This window comes from Eriocheir sinensis, unplaced genomic scaffold (assembly GCF_024679095.1).
Source record: "Eriocheir sinensis breed Jianghai 21 unplaced genomic scaffold, ASM2467909v1 Scaffold317, whole genome shotgun sequence".
NCBI classification, from domain to species: domain Eukaryota; kingdom Metazoa; phylum Arthropoda; class Malacostraca; order Decapoda; family Varunidae; genus Eriocheir; species Eriocheir sinensis.
In genome coordinates, this window is record NW_026111629.1 from 58,164 (window position 1) to 78,720 (window position 20,557).

General features: G+C 43.3%; 1 protein-coding gene and 1 long non-coding RNA gene across 4 annotated transcripts; one reads left to right on the forward strand and one right to left on the reverse strand.

The window, feature by feature from the left end:
• Window positions 1-1,430: 1,430 nt before the first annotated feature.
• Window positions 1,431-12,472, reverse strand: LOC126991666 (uncharacterized). 3 transcript variants are annotated; one of them, XM_050850367.1, is made up of 4 exons: window positions 12,425-12,472; window positions 8,941-9,245; window positions 5,403-5,557; window positions 1,431-1,671 (listed from the first exon to the last, which is right to left on the reverse strand). In XM_050850367.1, the coding sequence occupies exons 2-4, from the start codon at window positions 9,131-9,133 to the stop codon at window positions 1,651-1,653; spliced, it is 369 nt and encodes a 122-aa protein (XP_050706324.1). In that variant the 5' UTR covers window positions 9,134-9,245; window positions 12,425-12,472; the 3' UTR covers window positions 1,431-1,650. The 3 variants fall into 3 exon arrangements, with proteins under 3 accessions (XP_050706324.1, XP_050706326.1, XP_050706323.1); XM_050850369.1 differs by lacking the exon at window positions 12,425-12,472 and adding an exon at window positions 12,209-12,401; XM_050850366.1 differs by lacking the exon at window positions 12,425-12,472 and having other exon boundaries at window positions 8,941-9,376.
• Window positions 12,473-13,770: 1,298 nt separating this feature from the next.
• LOC126991665 (uncharacterized) lies at window positions 13,771-20,107 on the forward strand. Its single transcript, XR_007745740.1, has 3 exons — window positions 13,771-14,297; window positions 15,409-15,470; window positions 16,413-20,107. It is a non-coding gene; the product is annotated as an uncharacterized LOC126991665 (long non-coding RNA).
• Window positions 20,108-20,557: the final 450 nt, after the last annotated feature.

Genomic DNA, 20,557 nt, shown 5'->3' on the forward strand with positions numbered 1-20,557 from the left:
GAATCATTGGCGTAGGAATGGATAGGACAGTTCGTTTTGGAAAGATCATCAATGAACAACAGAAAGAGAGTGGGAGATAGGACAGAACCCTGTGGGACACCACTGTTAATAGATTTATGGGAAGAACAGTGACCGTCTACCACAGCCGAAATGGAACGGTCAGAAAGGAAACTGGAGATAAAGGTACAGAGAGAAGGATAGAAACCGTAGGAGGGTAGTTTGGAAAGCAAAGATTTGTGCCAGACCCTATCAAAAGCTATTGATATGTCCAGCGCAATAGCAAAGGTTTCACCGAAACGGCTAAGAGAGGATGACCAAGAGTCAGTTAAGAAGGCTAGGAGATCACCAGTAGAACGCCCCTTGCGGAACCCATACTGGCGATCAGATAGAAGGTCAGAAGTGGAAAGGTGCTTTTGAATCTTCCGGTTAAGGATTGATTCAAAAGCTTTAGATAGACAAGAAAGTAAAGCTATTGGACGGTAGTTTGAGGGATTGGAGCGGTCACCCTTCTTAGGCACAGGCTGTATGAAGGCATACTTCCAGCAAGAAGGAAAGGTAGATGTTGACAGGCAGAGGCGAAAGAGTTTGACCAGGCAGGGTGACAGCACGGAGGCACAGTTTTTAAGGACAATAGGAGGCACTCCATCAGGTCCATAAGCCTTCTGAGAGTTGAGGCCAGAGAGGGCATAGAAAACATCATTTTGAAGAATCTTTATAACAGGCATAAAGGAGTCAGAGGGGGGATGAGTAGGAGGAATATGCCCAGAATCGTCCAGAGTGGAGTTTTTAGAAAAAGTTTGAGAGAAGAGTTCAGCCTTAGAGATAGATGAGACGGCAGTGTTAGGGGCACGGCCTCCTGTATCTGATCCTTGTGGGTGTTTTTCATGTTCATGGTACAAAAGAAGCCTTGTCAAACTATCACAAGGCTCATGACACCACCCATGAAAGTACAAACACAACAACCTCTACCAAAGCCTTGTCACACTATTACTGGGCTTATAACACTACCCATGGAAGTACCCACAACAACCTCTATGATAGTCTTGTCAGTCTATCACAAGGCTCATAACACCACCCATGGAAGTACAAACACAACAACCTCTACCAAAGCCTTGTCACACTATTACTGGGCTCATAACACTACCCATGGAAGTACCCACAACAACCACTATGATAGTCTTGTCAGTCTATCACAAGGCTCATAACACTACCCATGGAAGTACAAACACAACAACCTCTACCAAAGCCTTGTCAAACTATTACTGGGCTCATGACACTACCCATGGAAGTACCCACAACAACCTCTACCAAAGCCTTGTCACACTATTACTGGGCTCATGACACTACCCATGGAAGTACAAACACAACAACCTCTACCAGAGCCAAAGCTATTACTGGGCTCATAACACCACCCATGGAAACACCCACAGACACAACCCAGGACTCTCACCGCATCACAGCCGTCAAAGTAGGAGAGTCTCGGGGATTCTGTCCGGCCTGCTCCTTCTGGCTGCTGCGTGTGTGGGGTCAGTGATGCCTTGAGGGGCGAGCGGCAGGTTAGTCAGGAGGCGGAGGGGATGATGGAGGGGCTGGCCACCACCACCACCACCACCCACACAACTGCCATCCTTGGTCAGTCTGTGCTCCTGGTCACCCTGGTACTCCACAATCCTGTTGAAAGGGTGGACTGAAATCAACACTGTACTGACTGGCCTTGTTCTGCTGATCAAGCTACACTGTGCAGGAATAGTGGTGCTCATACTGCCCTGTCTACATGTCTCCTCTGCTCCAATTTATCCTTAACTCCTTGACTGCGAATTCCTACAAGAAGACATCACCAAGCTACAGGAGGGGAGCAAAATGTGGCTGCTACAATGCAATGAAGAAAAGTGTAAAGTCCTGCACCTTGGGAGGGGATATCCAGTCATGGGAGACACTCCACTATCCACTACAGAGGCAAAGAAAGTCTTGGGAGTATATGTTACCAGGCTACCAGTGAAGGCGACATCTGTGCCAATCTCAGCGGACGGGCTACATTTGTGGGTGTTTGTTAAGGCGAGATCCGTGCCAATCTCAGCGGACGGGTTACATTTGTGGGTGTTTGTTAAGGCAAAATCCGTGCCAATCTCAGTGGATGGGTTACATTTGTGGGTGTTTGTTAAGGCAAAATCCGTGCCAATCTCAGCGGACGGGTTACATTTGTGGGTGTTTGTTAAGGCAAAATCCGTGCCAATCTCAGCGGACGGGTTACATTTGTGGGTGTTTGTTAAGGCAAAATCCGTGCCAATCTCAGCGGACGGGTTACATTTGTGGGTGTTTGTTAAGGCAAAATCCGTGCCAATCTCAGCGGACGGGTTACATTTGTGGGTGTTTGTTAAGGCAAAATCCGTGCCAATCTCAGCGGATGGGTTACATTTGTGGGTGTTTGTTAAGTCTTGTGTTTCTGCAAGCACCACTGCCACTTCAGTCATAAAAAAAATCTGTAATCCTTCAACAGAACACATCACTGTTTGTAGGTTTGACCACTCATGAGAGCAAATGTAACTGAAAAAAAGTAGTGTGTCTCACCAATAGCATTTAACTGGTGTCTGAAAAATTTTGACTGATTTGTCATGAGTAATATAAAACACCTTAACCCCTTGACTATGGATTTCCTACCAGAAGACATCACCAAGCTACGGGAATGGGACAAAAAGTGACTGCTACAATTCAATATGAAGAAAATGTAAAGTCCTGCACCTTGGGAGGGGATATCCAGCACACCAATACCACATGGGAAACACTCCACTATCCACCACAGAGGCAGAGAAAGACCTGGGACTATATGTTACCAGGCTACCAGTGAAGGGATATCCAGCACACCAATACCACATGAGAAACACTCCACTATCCACCACAGAGGCAGAGAAAGACCTGAGACTATATATTACCAGGCTACCAGTGAAGGGATATCCAGCACACCAATACCACATGAGAAACACTCCACTATCCACCACAGAGGCAGAGAAAGACCTGGGACTATATGTTACCAGGCTACCAGTGAAGGGATATCCAGCACACCAATACCACATGAGAAACACTCCACTATCCACCACAGAGGCAGAGAAAGACGTGGGGATATATGTTACCAGGCTACCAGTGAAGGCCAAATCCATGACCATCAAAGCGGATGGGTTAAGCTAAACTTGATAAACTGAGATTTGGAGACAGGACCCCATGTGTATCATGTATATCACAACTAAGTAAATACAACTAGGTATGTACACCATTTAAAACCACAGAGCAGAGAACACCTGAGCCCGGCGACATCATTCTTTTCTTTTGTGAGTGTTTCTCACGGCAGAATAAGTGAGCATTCACACCTCTAACTTTCTGGTAATCATCGATGAGTCATTGTTGAGGAAAAAGTCAATGGATAAACATAATCCAGCGGAGAGGGAGAGAGGGAAGTGGAGAGGGAGAGAGGTGAGGGAGAGAAAAGAAAGTGGGGAGAGAGAGGGAAGTGGGGAGGGAGAGAGAAGAAAGTGGGGAGGGAGAGAGGAAGGGAGGGAGAGAGAGGGAAGTGGGGAGGGAGAGAGGGAGATGGGGAAGGAAAGAAAGAAGTGGGGAGATAAAATGGAAAGTAGGGAGGGAGGGAGTGAAGTGGGGAGGGAGAGAGGGAGGAAGGGAGGAAGAGAGAGGGAAGTGGGGAGGGAGAGAGGGAACTGGGCAGGGAGAGAGGGAAGAGGGGAGGGAGAGAGAGGGAACTGGGCAGGGAGTGTGAGAGAGAGAGAGCTTGGGCAGTAGTAGTAGTAGTAGTAGTAGTATAGTGAATCCACGAGGAACTGGCAGATTGGGGTGTTTCTGCGGGGGTCTCTCCTCCCGTACCACGCTGCCACATCTCTTGTCTCCAATTGTGGGATTAGAGTCAAGGTGTTAAGTGGACCACCATTACCCTCCCTTCATTTCCTCCTCTATCTCTCTCTCTCTCTCTCTCTCTCTCTCTCTCTCTCTCTCTCTCTCTCTCTCTCTCTCTCTCTTCTCTTCTCTTCTCTTCTCTCTCTCTCTCTCTCTCTCTCTCTCTCTCTCTCTCTCTCTCTCTCTCTCTCTCTCTCTCTCTCTCTCTCTCTCTCTCTTCTTCGGGGACGAGAATACAGGCTGTCTTGGTGACCTGTTTGTAATGCACTCATGATCCAGTTTGGCGCAGACTCTTTCAACAGTTCTTTCACTAACATTAGTGGCTCTCGCTGTTCTTGCAGTTACTCTTGTGAGTGGTATGATAAATCCTCTATTGTTTTTTCGTCTAAAAAGTACTTGTTTACATTGTAAATGAGTTCTTTCTCGCGGCTGTGCAGCCAAGGACGTGGAGAGGCAGGTAGAGGGAGGGAGGGGAGAGGCAGAGGCGGGAGCGGGCCACCCATGGGCCCACCTGCTGACCCTTCCATGACCTTGAGAGAAGTGACCTGGGCTGTGGATGTGTAGAATGACAACGTTGGAATACAACTCTGTCAAGTGTCGTGGTATTTATACAAAATATTTGTTATTATCTTAAAAACGAAACAATCTTAACGCTATGTGACCTTATTGGATTATCCAATTATTTAATTAAATTCATTTAAAGGTTGTAAATAGCTGACATATGAGAGGAAGCGAGAAGTGTTGAGAGTGTGTGGCAGGGTGCGGGGTGGGGCTGACCCGCACCTCTCACCCCTCAATCTGCCAGTTCCTCCTGGATTGACTATAGTAGTAGAAAGTAGTATCGAAGAATGGAGGTTGGGTAGGGAGTGTGGGGGGCAGCAGGAGCAGGAAAGGGGATGACAGAGGAAGGGGTTGGGTTTTAAATAACAACTCTACAGCATGTCACAATCCACTGCCTCCAGAACAACAAGCCAAGCCACCAAAACTCTGTGCACCTCACCACTAAAGTTATGATTTCGTTGTGGTCTAGGAAGTCCTCAGAAGCTAGCATGCCTCTACTACACACACACACACACACACACACACACACACACACACACACACACACACAGCCTTAGTGATGGAACACGGGCATCTTGTGCTGGACTGAACTCTAGTGGTGAAGTACAGAGGGTTGTATTGAAGGTAAGGCATCATGACATATTCTAAATCTTATTGTAGAGCGACATCACTCCAGCAATGTCATCACTTCCATCCCATAGCTTGTCCAAATCTACTTCCCTTCCTCTCCCTCTCTCTCACCCATCCCATCTACTACTACTACTTTTTTTTTTACAATAAAGGAAACAGCTCAGGGGCAAAAGAAAGAAAACAATAATGAAAAAAAAACTACCAATCACTGCTCCTATAAAAAAGTTGAGGAGTGGCCAAAAGAAATCAATTTACTATTACTACTACTACTACTACTACTACTACTACTACTACTTCCACTACACAGCACTCACCCGTCCAGTCTTGAGGTGAGCTGCTTGGCCAGGAAGGGAGAGTGTGGATGGGGCAGCCGTGGCCACCCTCGCTGTGCTGGCCTCTGCCCTGCCTGACGATGGCCTGCCCTGTATGCCGGGGCCATGGCCATCCTTGTGCCTCAGCCCCACACACCCTGAGGAGAGGAGGGCAGTGTGTGAGGGGGAGTTGCTCACAAAGAGACTGCTGGGGGAGTGGACCGGGCCTGACTGTTGGCTGTGTGAAGGGTACAGGCAGGAGAGGGAGGGAGGGAGGGAGAGAGGTGGGGAGGGAGAGAGAGAGAAGTAAGGAGAGAGGGAGGGAAAAGATGGGAGGGAGAGAGGAAAGTGGGAGGGAGAGAAGGAAGTAGAGAGAGAGAGAGAGAGAGAGAGAGAGAGAGAGAGAGAGAGAGAGAGAGAGAGAGAGAGAGAGAGAATGTAATTTTTTTGTTTGTTTTTATAATAAAGGAAGGAGATCAAGGGCAACAAAAAGAAAGTGTATAAAAAGCCCACTAATCACTGTTCCTATAAAAGAGAGAAGTACAGACTATAGTCCAACCAAATTGTGGAGTCCATTTGGGCGCAGGCTCCCGCGGGTCCTTTCCTCCCTCTGCTCTGCCACACAGGCCAACACCTGTCCCTTCCTCTCACATGTAAGGTAAAGGTAACATAGGAGAGGAAGGGACAGGTGTTGGGACTGTGTGGCAGAGCGGAGGAGAAATGGACCGCGGGAGCCTCCGCCAAACGGACCAACACTTTGGTTGGACTATAGGGATGTACCGACACCAAAATTTTGACCGATACTGATACCCCAATATTTGACCGATACCGATACCTGTGCACTGATTAAATTTTTATACAACAACTCCAGCCGCTAAAGGGCAATATCAAATGTTAAGAAAAAAAGACCCACTACTCGTTGCTCCACCATAGAAGGGAAGTGTTAACACACACACCCATGAGTTTCGACAAGGGGCGAGAGAGGAGGCGCCTCATGAGGTCTACTTGACTCAACTAGGTTAGCTTTATTAATTGCCACACATTTAGGCAGAAGACTGTGAAGAGATCCCCAGACCCTGGCAGCGTGCTCCGCTGCGGAGCGACCGTCTGACCGACTGAGGCAGGCAATTGAGGCAAGTGAGGCGAGTGGAGGGGCTCCGCCAATCCCGCGCCGAAGCTACTAAACCTGTATTGTACGCGTCCACGGTGCCAAAGGCTACACTGTATACTAAGTATTATACACAGTACCCTCTTGAGTTTCGCGCTTGCTTCATTCCGAAGGTATGGCGCTAAACTCGAGGATCGCGAAACTCGAGGTATTGAAATCCATGTAAGAGCGCTCATTGGTTACGACCTGTGGAAACTAAAGACTTTTTTTTTTTTTTTTTACTTTACTCCCTTGTTATCACAATTTTTTCGACTTTACTCCCTTGTTATCTCAAAATACGTACCTTGGTGATAGGCAGAAAATTGGAAGTGAGAACAGGTTGTTTTAAGCCGCAGTTGAAGGCGGCTGTCTCACAATTGGCTGGCAGTTCTGAAATTCTGAATACACGCTTGTGATCCACGTGGTGTCGTCTGCTAAAGTAAGGGTGGTCGCTCGCGGTCACCCGGGGGACAGTTGGACAAACCTATATTTTTCTGGTAGTTTTCTGTGTTATGAAATAATCTGCTAACTCTATATGTTAAAAATCATTAAATCACTCATATCATGACTGACTTTTCAATGCCTATTGAATGTAAACCGCTGCCGCCGCCGCAAAATAGCTCGCAGAGAGGCTCAACTTGCTTACTGTTTCCATATTTCCCTCACCGCTCACAAAGATCACAAGCAGACAGACTAGAACAAAACCAGGCAAATTAATACTTTTAATGCTGTGTATTCCCACATGTGTGGTGGACAGCAGAATGACTAATTTCATTGGGGAGATATTTCTCGCAACACCGGCCAGTGTAGTGGACCTTCTTCTTTTGACCTGTAACGCTTTGTATCGCTTCTTAGGTCCTCCTTCTCCACACTTTTATACTTCACAACATGCACTTAGGGCCGCTTTCACAGTCATTTTGTTTGCTTTGGTCGTTACCAATGGCGGCGATCGCCGCTATAGTATTTCTGCGTGAAACTGGTCAATGGGTGGTGGTGGCTGCGGGGTTAGCCCAGCACCGCACTAACCAAACACTTTCAGCATCTCTCGCCTCGTGTGCAGCCGCCACTACCCCATCGGCCGCCCAGTTTCACGTGAAATACTAAGCGACGTCACAACATTACCAGATTGTCGTACTCAGCCGATTATATTTCCCGACATCTTACCCCTAAACTGTTTTCTGGGCTCCAATAACGAAACTCATTTATAGTTATCGTTAAAAGAGTTAGAACCTGATGTTTCCTGGCAATAGTTAGGCGTCAGAAACCAATAAATACTATGCTTGAGTACAACAATCTGGCAACGGTGAGCGGCGATCGCCGCCATTGGTAACGATCAAAACAAACAGTGACTGTGAAAGCGGCCCTAAGTTACCTAACAGTGCGCACTTATACACTTCACCCTGAGCTTAGGTGTTTTTCTGTCCTTTTCTCTCGCTGATTTTTCTGTTCTATGCCCTTTTGCTACTTTTCACTATTACTTTTCACCGTCACTGCCATGCATTACAGGTCAAAAGAAGAAGAAAAAGAGGAAACAGCACCGAGAGATCTACAATTTTCACAGACTGGAGAAAAAGTTTTCTGGACTGTGGTTCCCCAGCACGGGGTGTTCTCTCATCTTGTTAATCAAGTAGTAGGCAAAGCAGCTCTGCCAGTCCAATTTACGAGTCTCTTGGTGGGCCATCTTCCACTGCTCCTCAGCCACTGCCGTCGTCTGTTTGTTTACATGCAGCCGTGAGGTACCCACGTACCCACGCTCGTACTCACAACCGTTTTCCATTCGTAAGGACAACCAACAACTTGCTCCCGGTTGGGCATACAGGCAACCACGGTTGCCCATGGCCCCAATGGTTGGACACCGCCTTTTAAGGCAGCACACATGACGCCGACGGTAGGTAGATGTGACCCGTACATTTCAGAGCAACGCGAAACTCGTGGCGGTAATGCGCGAAACACGTGATGGTAAGAATTTAGGACTAAGCGCTAAACTAGAGGATCGCGAAACTCGGATAGCGCGAAACTCGAGAGGGTACTGTACTTGTATTGAAAGTAATATGAATCATATCGTTTAAAGTGATGAAAATTAAATCACGGAAAATTCCAAACTATGTAGTATCATGATCCTAGATAATTACATTTTTCTAATATTTTTTCAGTAATTTAGAAAATCCAATTTCTATTGAACAAAATTATATTTGCAACGAGTGACATGCGACGTACAAAACTACTTCAGGTATTGGTATCAGCAGAAAATCAGCCGATACCAATACTCATATAATGTGCCGATACCAATACTCATAAAATGTGCCGATACCACCGATACCAATACATCGGCACATCCCTAGTAAAAAGTGGCCAAAGGAGAGGTCAGAGTGCTTAAGAATGCTGCTTGCTTACCTGCCTTGCCCTGCGCCCCGGCAAGGGTTGTGCGCATCTTCTCCAGCAGCATGAAGGCCTGCCTCTGGTCGCCTTGGCTGGGGCTTCTCATCAGATGCCTCCGCTCTGCAGATTTCATTCTTGGCGGCTCCCTGCGCGGCCGTCCTCCACAGGGTGGGGTCACACGCCTCCCCGAACCGTGACGCCTCCTCATCTGAGCTGCTGGAGCCAGACGTGGTCCTCGGCAACACAGCTTCTTAGTCTACTTGAGGGCTCTATCACTGTGAGCGGCCTGGCAGGTGCTCACGCTCCCCTACACTGCACACCTGGGGACAAGCATTGCACTGAATGACACACCCAGAGTAATACCCCATCCCTCTCTCCTTGGCCCCACCGTGATACCTTACTAGATTTACATACTTGGCTTCTCTTATTTCAACAACACATCAGAGCTTCACACTTTTTGCTCGGACAAAGCGTACTCTTCAGCTTCTTTTCCAACTATTATCCATGGAAATGGCTGAACAGGAGTCAAGTGGAGGAATGCTCCTGTTATGTGGCGTTAGGTCTAATTAGATTATTATTATTATTATTATTATTATTATTATTATTATTATTATTATTATTATTATTATTATTATTACTGAGATTTATGAAAGGGCTCCGATTACCTAACCTAATCAAAACAAACACCTACCTAATATAACCTAACTTGACCCAACCTAACTAAAGCATATCTAACATAACTATGACCTAATATAACCTAGCCCCCCAAGCTGCCATGTGCTAGGCCGCACTCTTATACTTTATACTGTTATACATCAATATTTTGCAGTTTCTTTAGTTTTCTGTAAGGTATTAACCCTTTCACGCACCAAAAGTTTAATAAGTTTCTCTTTCCACTGCGACATCCGTCTGGGGCTCCCCAGGGGGCTTTGCGGAATGGCCTGACTGTGCGGCGAAAAAAAAATTCATGTTGTCAATTTCAGCCACGGGTATTCTTTTTTTCCTGGCATTATTATACATCGTTCATTTTGGAAGAGATTATTCTGCCTTATGAAGGAAAAAATATCAAGAAATGCAAATAAATAGCAAAGTTTACCAACTTCGAAAAAAAAAATTGATTAAAGAAAAATAATAAATGCTTATGTTCATCACCTCGTAGCTCAAAACTTCTTGACACGACTTTTTATGATTTACATGCCAATAAAAGAGAATTATTTTTATGAGGATTCCAGTGCTATTATTGGAATTTTCGTACGACCAGTAATTCTTGAGAAAATGGAGGAAAACTTTATTTTTCTATCTCTTCTGTTCTCTCCAGTAGAAGAAACAGCTCAAGGGCAGCAAACACAACACAACGGGCAGGTCAAGGCGGTCAAAATAGAAGTCAATTTTGTCTGGAATGGAGTTTTGATAATAATAACAAACATAACTATTAGCGCACTGCACTTATTTGCTGTCTGGAACAACTTCGCCAGACGCAATAATAATCATGATAAATAACACTAAGTCTCTCCCTGACACTCTCTGCTGGAGTTTTTTTTCACTGTTTCCACCATCACCATCATAATCATCATCATGCTCTGTACAAGTGTGTCTCAAATTCTCTTTACTTGATAGTTTCTTAGCCAGATTTTCTACTAGTAACAGTTACTTGTCCCTACGAAAATAAAACAAAATATCGTATCACGGCATGATCACTTTACATCGGAAGTAAGAATAAATTTCACCAAACTGTAATCCAGGCTTACCAGGCTCCAGAGACAATTTAAAGGGGCAACAGTCTGCGCTCACAGGCTGCCTGCTGAGAGGCAACTCAGCCACGGGCAATTATCACATCAAATCCAACGGCACGAGAGAGTTGACCATTAGTTTATTTTATAGGTCTAGCTTGGATCTTTGATTAAAAAACTTTTGACGCAATTTTGAACGATACTTTATTTTTGGCGATTTTTTAAAAAGTTTTTTGACGCGTTTCGAGTCAAAAGCTCAGATGTAGACGATTCCATTTTGACGGGAATGGCATCATGGTGCGTGAAAGGATTAATTACTGCACTGCACTAGAGTAATATAATACCGTACAACACATAAAATAATGCAAGAATTAGCCTCATGCGAGATGGCTGCCCTTATTTCCATATCAGGCTCCATCCCACATGAGGTTAACTCTGACATTATGTGTTGTATCATTACTCTCAATGCAGCGCAGTAACTACTAACTAATGACTTTTGGAAAATTGAATACCAAAATAATGATGTATAAAGTTAATGACCGCAGCCTAGCTCATCGTATTTTGGCAGCGGAGGGTCAGGTTAGATTATATTAGATTCTGATTTGTCAAATTTGTTAAGTTCAATTGTGTACAATAAATATGTGATACACCATTGCTGACCATGGCAGAAGAGGAAGCGACGGTCATCATCCTATTTTACGAGAGGGCTGCCTTTAGTGCCATATTAGCAGAAAAATTACACTGACACTAAGGAGCGGCAATAAAGGAAATATTGGCTGTTGTTGAAAAAGGGTCAGCCACCTCTTGCTGTGTTAAAAACATTATGGATGCTTTTTTTGTCCCTGAATGCAATGAAGTAAAGAATGACTTTCAGTTATTAGAAGAAATTTTGATATAACAATGCAAAACATGAAAACACGGGGGGGGCGTTAGGTAGGTTGTTAAGTTAGATTAGTTTAACACGTTTAGTGCAGCGCAGCTGACTACCCTTCACCCTTCACATATTCCAGAGTATAAAATATGGATAGATGGATGTTCTACGGCCACTCAGCGTCATCTGCAGAGAATGACAATGACCCCGATGATGATGCAAGTTTGGATGATTCATCTGATTCAACCTCCAGGACAGAAATGATATCAGTAATGAAGGCAGCAAGGTGGCTTCAAAGATAGCATAAAAGGTGACCACTTTTTGTCAGGTGTGTGAGGGAAACCCATACATGTGTGTCTCATGTTTTGCCACCAAGCATGCTTGAAATGGAACTGGCATTGTATAGCTTATAAATTATTTACCCCAAACACACAACACATCACATGCCAAACAACCTGTATTGCTGGCCGGGCTTTATATAACCAGCCACCTAAAACATTAAAGAAACAACTCCCTAGTAGAACACACGCCCCGCCTTGACTCTCACCACACACCTGTACACCCAACACCTGCCCCAACACTCTCACAGCCCCCAACACCTGCCCCAACACTCACACAGCCCCCAACACCTGCCCCAACACTCACACAGCCCCCAACACCTGCCACAGTGCCTATGACTCACCTGTCACCAGTAATAACAGGAGGATGCGGCGGAACGCGACACCGCCCCGGTGGCTGGCCGCCCTGGCGCGGCGGCGGCCGAGAGGTAAACAAACACCTTTTTCCCTCCTCAACACCTTTAGCGGCTTACTTAAGGGCTGCCATTGTCTGTGAAGTCTCGTACGCAGCTGCTGTAGGCTGGAGCACTGTATCAATACTCGGATATAGCGTAAAATACCTGCAATGATGAGGATGCTGGATTCAAGATAGTTAAAGGGGGCCTTGAACCTGATATTGACGTCACAGGTGACTTGGGATTCCTTGCCTTTGTAACGGGGCAGCTGCTGAGAAAGAAAAAGAAAAATCAGAACACACAGACAATATCCTGCGTGTATATGAAATGCCAGAATTATTTTCTCTTTCCTACACTCCCACATTACCATCTGCGTGTAAAGGCGGACACACACTATGCGACAAGGAGACTATAGAACAGGAGAGGGGGCCTCTATGGGAGACCGTGGGCAGGGTGGTAGTAGTAGTAGTAGTTTTCCTTTTTCTTTCATTCTTTTTTCTCTTATTGTCCAAAACTTGTGTACTGTTGTTTTCGTTTGTTCGGTGTTCATTTTCAAATAAAAATTTTCCAATGGTGTCGTCCTCTTCTTCCTCGTAAGGCTGTTGCAGCCTCACGCACTTTACTCTTTCCTCTGCACAGGCCGGGCACCAGAGCAGGAAGTGTCGCAGGTCTTCGTGTTCAGCTTCACACATGTCACACTTGGTTTCCTCTTGCCGGTGTCTGTTTCTGTCTTTTAGTTGCATGTTGTTTGTCACGCATCTGAATAGCACTTCTGAGGCTTGGTTGTTGGTGTGTACCTCCTCTTGTCCTCCCAACTCCAGTCTCCATTTTCTATATATCTTAAGGCTTGCTTTCTCATCCATTTGCCTCTTCCACTCTCTTGTATCCACCTCTCTCATTCTCTGCCTTATACTCTAATTTGTCTCATTCCTCACACTCACACTCAGTCCCTCTGTTGCTCTCAGTCCATTCAACAAGTCTTTCACCCACCTACTCTGTCTCTTATCTATCACCTCCTCTCCCACCCTTCTCACCAAATCGTTTCCTTCCACAAGAACATACCTTAGGTACATACTTCCACTGTCCCTCCCTTATCCTGTTTTTAACACTGGAGCTTCCTATCTCCCCCCTGAGTGTTGCTTCCTGTGCATACATTGGTGCCCTCAAAATCTTCCTGTACACCCCATTCTCTATCCTCTGCAACTTTTTCATGTCTGTCTTTGTGATGTTTATTATATTTACCACGTACAGGATGGATGGCAGTGCAACATTTGGTTCTGCCTGATCTTGATCTTGATGTCACAAGTGGCTCGGGATTTCTCCCCAGCCAGGGGCGGTATACACAAACGTTCTTAGCATCGCTAAGTGCACTTAACGGCAAAGAATCGTTAAGTTTTCTACTTAAAAAGGCGCTGGGCCGCTTAGCGCTGAAGCTGGAGCACTTAGCGGGCGGAAAATTTCAGGCGGGGAAGGGGCTCCCATAGCACCGTTAAAAATGCATAAGTATTGCAACATGGCGGATTACAGAGGGAGGAAAGGCATCACCTCCGAACATATCGGCCTCGTCAAGACGAATTGGAGGCGTGTAATGATTTGAAACTCATCCTGAAATATCTGTGGACTGTGCTGACCGTGCTGAGATGAGTGGTTCGGCGAGGCGGACCTTGGAAACACCTACATGGCCATCACGACTGAAGTGGTGTTCGCCGACAGGTAAAATGCAGGTGCAACCTTCACAGACTGACAGAGATTGAGTGATAACAGACACTGGAGACCCTCCAAGCGATGGCTGGTGACCGCCTGCCACCATCCACAGGCTGTCACACAAGGAGCCCTGGGAGTAACCTTGCTGGAAGCCCCGCGGGCTGCAGTGTGTGGCTGGCGTTATACAGCCCCCAGCCATCGCCTGGAGGGCATCCAGTGTCTGTTATCACTCACCTTAGGTAGTCTGTGAAGGTCCAGTCATCACTGGTGCACGTGTATCTTACCTGTGATCAACACCGGCAGCCACAGACTCCTGCCCAAGGAACGAACACAGGTGAGCCAATATTTTACCTCGCCAGACTTATCCTTTACAATATTCAACTCTTAACCTAACACACCTGTTAATCTTGTGACTGACTTCAACAAACGTTTCCCACCAACCTTACCAAACCCTAAACAATACCTATTTGGGTCACTAGTGTCTGTTATTTCATTTTTACTTGACTAACCTCCCAGCGGCGATAAACCAAACCTAATCATATTAACCTAACCTGGGTAAATTTATCATTGACATATAGTTATTTCAACTTAATCTGTTATTTAAGATAGCCAGTTTTAACCAAATCAACAATTATTTAGAAAAGTTGATATTCTTAACCTAACTCAAATGTCAGAAGTGTCCTAACAAAATTACCTTCCTTTGCTTATTTTTAGTAACCAAACCAAATCAATTTGACGTACCGGTAGCTCTTAAACCGAACTTGCTCTAGTACTCAAGCTTGCACACTATTAGTTGCATCACTTATGACTTTTTTCCTTTAATCCTTAATCAACTTGCTTAGAAACCTTGCTCTGACATACCTAACTTAATATAAGTTCACCTCTCCTAACTCAGATAAATTTCCGATTTGTGTTACTGACTATTTTTTAAACAAACATTTTGATTTTGGACGTAATTTTTTTACCAAACTAACTATCATTCAGGATGTTGCCTTATTTTAACTTAACAAAAAATTATAAACGTCACCTGACCTCATTGATCCTACTTAACGAACGGTAGCTATCCTTCCTGTAAAATACCTCCCAGGAATCCCTGGGTGTTGCAAAATGATACTAATACCCATGCTAGCTAGCATTGTAGTATTGTTTAATTTGTTTTGGTCATGGCTTTTTTTTTCACATTTAAAATTAATTAGCTCACAGTATATTATGGCTTTTGTTATTTGCAGCTTCCTTTCTTATGAAGATCTAAAAGTGAATTTTATGATTATTCTTAGTCTTACTCCCAAATAGCTATTAAAGTCAATGAACAATGATAAAATCTTTTTGAACAAAAAAAATTGCAAATTGGTCCATGAGTCAAGAGTTTTGACTTCTGGACAAGTATAGATATAGATACAGGGCAGGTACCAAAGCATTTCTAATTGTAATGTATCTATTTGCAGTGATCGTGATGACATTGACAACAACGAGCAAGTCCTCCTAGACCTAGAGTGACCTCAAGCTGGTATTCGGCACATAACATTATTGTTTAATCATTTAGTTTTTATCATCCAGCATCAAGCAATCTTTCCCATGCAAGAATATAATGCACAATATAAGCAACTTCAATTGCTAGAAAATAAGACAATGTTGCCAGCCCATATAGTGTGCACTGTGCAGTAAATAACTCATGTAGATAATGCCTGTTATTCTATCACATACTTATGTCGATGCAATGTCTTTTAGTTCTTGCTTCGGGTATATTAATTACTAATCCATTCTTATTTCTCCGACGGCCATTTCCTGTGTCGATACGTCAATCAGTTCAGTACTTTTATTTTCTTAGCTTGTGTTTTGCTATTCTTTGCCAATTAAATCACTGGACACATCTTAATAAATATCACAGATTTAATTATCATATATCAGTCCCATAAGTTTATTTCAGATGCTCTTAAAACAACATCTGTCCATTCATAGTCCAACTTAACCTGGTAGCAGCAACAGGCCAAATTTGTGGCTTTACCGTGTACCAGCGATGGGCCACATTTTTGTCATGATATAAACCCCAAAAAATAGACGATGCATAAACTGATCACAAATGTGTTGATATATATTATGAAATGGTTTGCGTGAGTGATGATTTTTCTCATTTTTCTCGCTCGGAGGACCTTTAAGAAACATGATCCCTGCAGCTACCAGGTTAACCTCTTTTAGTATAGTACACTAATCAATACAAACATAACAATAAATATATATATATATGTATATATATTTATATATATATATATATATATACATATATATACATATATATATATATATATATATATATACATATATATATATATATATATATATATATATATATATATATATGTATATATATATATATATATATATATTTATATATATCTATATATATATATATATATATATATATTTATTTGAACTTGTACTCATATTTCAGGGCCAAACATGATGTGGAAGAAGAAATCAGTTGTCTCCATCAGTCGGATTTGTGCCATGGCAGCTTTCTCCAGCTGTCTGGCAGAGGTCCAGTCCATGCCATGGAGAAATTCAGCCCCCAACAAGGAGATGGCATGCCAGAGATGGATCCGCAGCTTCTCCTCCAATCAATCAATCCTTGCAATGCCCTTTCTCTTTTCTCTCCTTCTGTACCACCATGCTTACACATAACTGATCCAAGGTACTTAAACTCGTTAACCTCCTCCATTTCTTCACCATTCAAAATTATTTGGCATTCTTTTTCACATTCAATGCCCACTCTATATGGGCATACAAACTCTACAACCTCCCTTCTACTCCGCTCACAAACCATCACTTTACTTTTGTTGACATTTACTTTCAACTTTCTCCTTTTACAGACACTATCAAAAACACTGACCAAATTTTGTAAGTCACTTTCATTTTCTGCAATGAGCACCGTGTCATCAGCAAATAAGATTGAATTCATCACCCACTTCCTTCCCTCCCTCAGCATACATTTTTACTTCAATTTCCCCAACTTTGCCCTTCATTTCTCATAACACCATCCATATAAATATTGAACAACCACGATGACATGACACACCCCTGCCTTAGCCCACTTTCATCTCAAAATGTTCACTTGTTTCTCCAGTAATTTTGACACATGCAGATGCATCCTCATAGAAAGACTTTATTGCATAAAGCAGTTTTCCTCCCACACCATATATCTTTAAGACGTCCCACAATGCCAGCCAATCGACTCTGTCATAAACTTTCTTTAGAATAACTAGATCCATGAAGGCAGCATAGTATTTTTTCCTTTTGCTAATATTTTTTCTAATAAAACACCATCCTGAAGGAAAATATCTGATCCACACATCCTCTTCCCTTCCTGAAGTCTCCTTGTTCTTCACTGATTTTCTCTTCTGTAAGTCTTTGCGCAGTCTCAATTAGGACTTTTCCATATACCTTTCCAGGTAGCCTACACTCAGCAGACTTATACCCCTACAACTCCCACCTCCCCTCTCCTGCCCTTCCCCTTGTAAACTGGGACCATGATGGCTTTTGTCAAGTCTGCTGGGACCTCCCCCCCCCTTCCCAGGCCACTTCACATATCTTGACCATTCATATAGTAACTTCATCTCCACACTTCAACATTTCTGCTGTGATTCCTCTCAATTCATTCATCATCATCATCTCATCGACGCCTGCTCTTAGGAGCTCCCACCAGGGGATGGCCACGGCAGAAGTTTCCATCTTTCTCTATCCGGACACTCCCTCCTTGCCTGCTCAAAGTTTCTCAAGGATCTCTCATCCTTCTCCCTAATGTACTCCTGCACCCTATCTCTCCATTTCACTGGAGGTCGTCCTCTAACATTCCCTCCCTCAATCTCACATACACCCTTCTGGTCATCTTACTCTCCTCCATTCGCTCCATGTGGCCAAACCACTTTAAAGTCACTTATTCCCTTCACCCCCGTGACACATTCCAAAACGCTCATACACACTTTCATTACTTATTCCATCCATTCTACTCACACCACAAGCACTCCTCAACTAACTCATTTCCACTACCTGTACTCTAGACCTCTGACTTTCATTCAAGGCCCATGTTTCACTTGCATATGTGAGGGTTGGTACTATTATTGTATTTTCAACTGATAACTGATCCAAGGTACTTAAACTCATTGACCTCCTCTATTTCTTCACCATTCAGAATTATTTTGCATTCTTTTTCACACTCAGTTCCCACTCTATATGGGCATACAAAATCTACAACCTCACTTCTACTCCCCTCACAAACCATCACTTTACTTTTGTTGACATTTACTTTCAGCTTTCTCCTTTTACAGACGCTATGAAAATCACTGACCAAGTTTTGTAAGTCACTTTCATTTTCTGCAATGAGCACTGTGTCATCAGTAAACAGGATTGAATTCAGCACCCACTGCCTTCCCTCAGCATACATTTTTACTCCAACTTTGCCCTTTATTTCTCCCATGACACCATCCATATAAATATTGAACAACCATGGTGACATGACACGCCCCTGCCTTAATCCCACCTTTATCTCAAAATGTTCACTTGTTTCTCCACCAATTTTGACACATGCAGATGCATCCTCATAGAAAGACTTTATTGCACTAAGCAGTTTTCCTCCCACACCATAAATCTTTAAAACATCCCACAATGCAATCCAATCGACTCTGTCATAAGCTTTTTCTAAGTCCATGAAGGCAGCGTATAGTTTCTTTCCTTTTGCTATTATTTTTTTTACTACCATCCTGAAGGAAAATATCTGATTGATTCCATCAGTTCCTGCTGCCTTTCCATTTTTTAATCTTTTTATTGCCTGATTTACTTCTTCATGTGTTATACTTCTTTCTTTATATACTCCTCCTCTACCTCCGCTCAAAACTGTTGCTGTAACAGCTGCTGGACGTCCATCATCAAAATTCATTAAGTTTTTTTAAATATTCTCTCCATCTCTCTTTCACAGCTTCCCCGTCTTTCAACATCTTTCCATTCTCATCCATAACTTCATTAATTTTCCTTGGGGAGATATTATTGGGGTGATGCTTTTCTTTCGTTTTTTACTTCTTTCCAATATGATTTCCTGTTCCCTTTATATTTTTCACTTAGTCTTTTCCAAAGTCTTCACCAACTCTCTTCTTACTTTCTTTTATTGCTTGTTTTAATTTCATTTTGCATTCTCTATATTTCTTTTTCCTTTCCCTTTTTACTTGCTCAACCACATTTCTTTCTTAAGTTTTCTTTAAAAAGTTCCCTTTTCTCTTTTACTATCCTCCTTATCTCTTCTGTCCACCATGAATTTCCTTTTCTTTTTCCATCTCTCACCACTTTCATGCCTAACACTTTTTTGTTGTAGTTAACACTACTTCTTTAAATGTTCTAAAAACTTTTTCAGTATCTGTACTATCTTTCACACTTTCCCATTTTTCACTTAAGGCATCTACCATTTCACGTTATACTCATCTTTTATTTCTTTTTTCCTGTAACTTTTCTATCTTCAGTATTTCCTTTTTTACTTCACCTTTCTTTTCAAACACCCACTTTTGCAAGATGGTCAGAGCCATCAAACATCCCGCTTACTACCTTCGCGTCACAGATGTCCTTTCTCAGTCTTCCATCTACTGCCACATAATCAATCAATCCTTTCTGCTCATAATCATTCCCCCTCCTCCATGTGTATATGTGGATATAGGCAAAAGTAATAAAGCCCCACACATCAGAAGTTGTATTGCTTTGCCTAGGTTATGCAGATGATGTAGTATTAGTGGAAGGATTTTGCCTGATCCTAAATGACTTTGGTATGGAATGGAAACTTATCTTTAAACATAATAATGGAAATTCACACCAGCAGTAGGACAGCGGGTGCTGGGAAACAATATCTTAGAGGTAATAGAAACACATGGTTATTTAGCATTTGAGATAAGCAAGGAGGCCATAGGAGAAAGCACAAAGAAAACTGAATGAAGCCAAGGTAAGGAAAATGACGGGTGTTAACATCAGTGGTAGAGAAGGGAAATTAGCCAGTATGAATATGGAAGTTGCCTTTGGATGGGGAAGGTAGTAACCCCACAGCTATCTTGTATGGGTCAGCAGGACTAACACTGAAGATGTCGGGAGATTAGAAGTCATTCAAGACCAGTTGGCATGATAGTGTTCACATGCTCTCAGGAAATGGGGTGAAGCTTCTGAGAAAGGTCAACAAAGGGGAAGCTGAGTTTCAAAGAGAGGAAATGAGTGAACACCGGTGGGCCAATTAAATTAATATAACACTGGAAATTCAAGACAATCCCCTTTGGAGAAAGGAAATATACAGAGAGGGAAAGCATATGACGACACTGGAGCAGAGTGAAACAATGTGAATGGGAGACCTGTCAAAGATAGTTGAGAAAAGTGGCCTCAGTGAATGGAGAAGTACCTATGCCTATCTATAGTACAGCAGATAGGTGAAGAAGCTCGGGAAACATTAGAACATTTTATAATAGTACTAGTGATTGTGTGCCTTGACCCACTGAGGTAAAGATATACCAGAGTAACCTGACTGAAAGTTGATATATATCAAAATAAATAAACAAGAAAGTCACTGAACACACG

Bases quoted from the DNA above. Each gene is read 5' to 3' on its own strand.
- LOC126991666 (XM_050850367.1), bottom strand. From the start codon at position 9,133: ATGAGGAGGCGTCACGGTTCGGGGAGGCGTGTGACCCCACCCTGTGGA. The intron at 5,558-8,940 runs GTAAGCAAGCAG...TCCTCTCCTCAG, and splicing joins CGGGGCGCAGGGCAAGGCAG to GGTGTGTGGGGCTGAGGCAC. The intron at 1,672-5,402 runs GTGAGTGCTGTG...CCCTTTCAACAG, and splicing joins CTCACCTCAAGACTGGACGG to GATTGTGGAGTACCAGGGTG.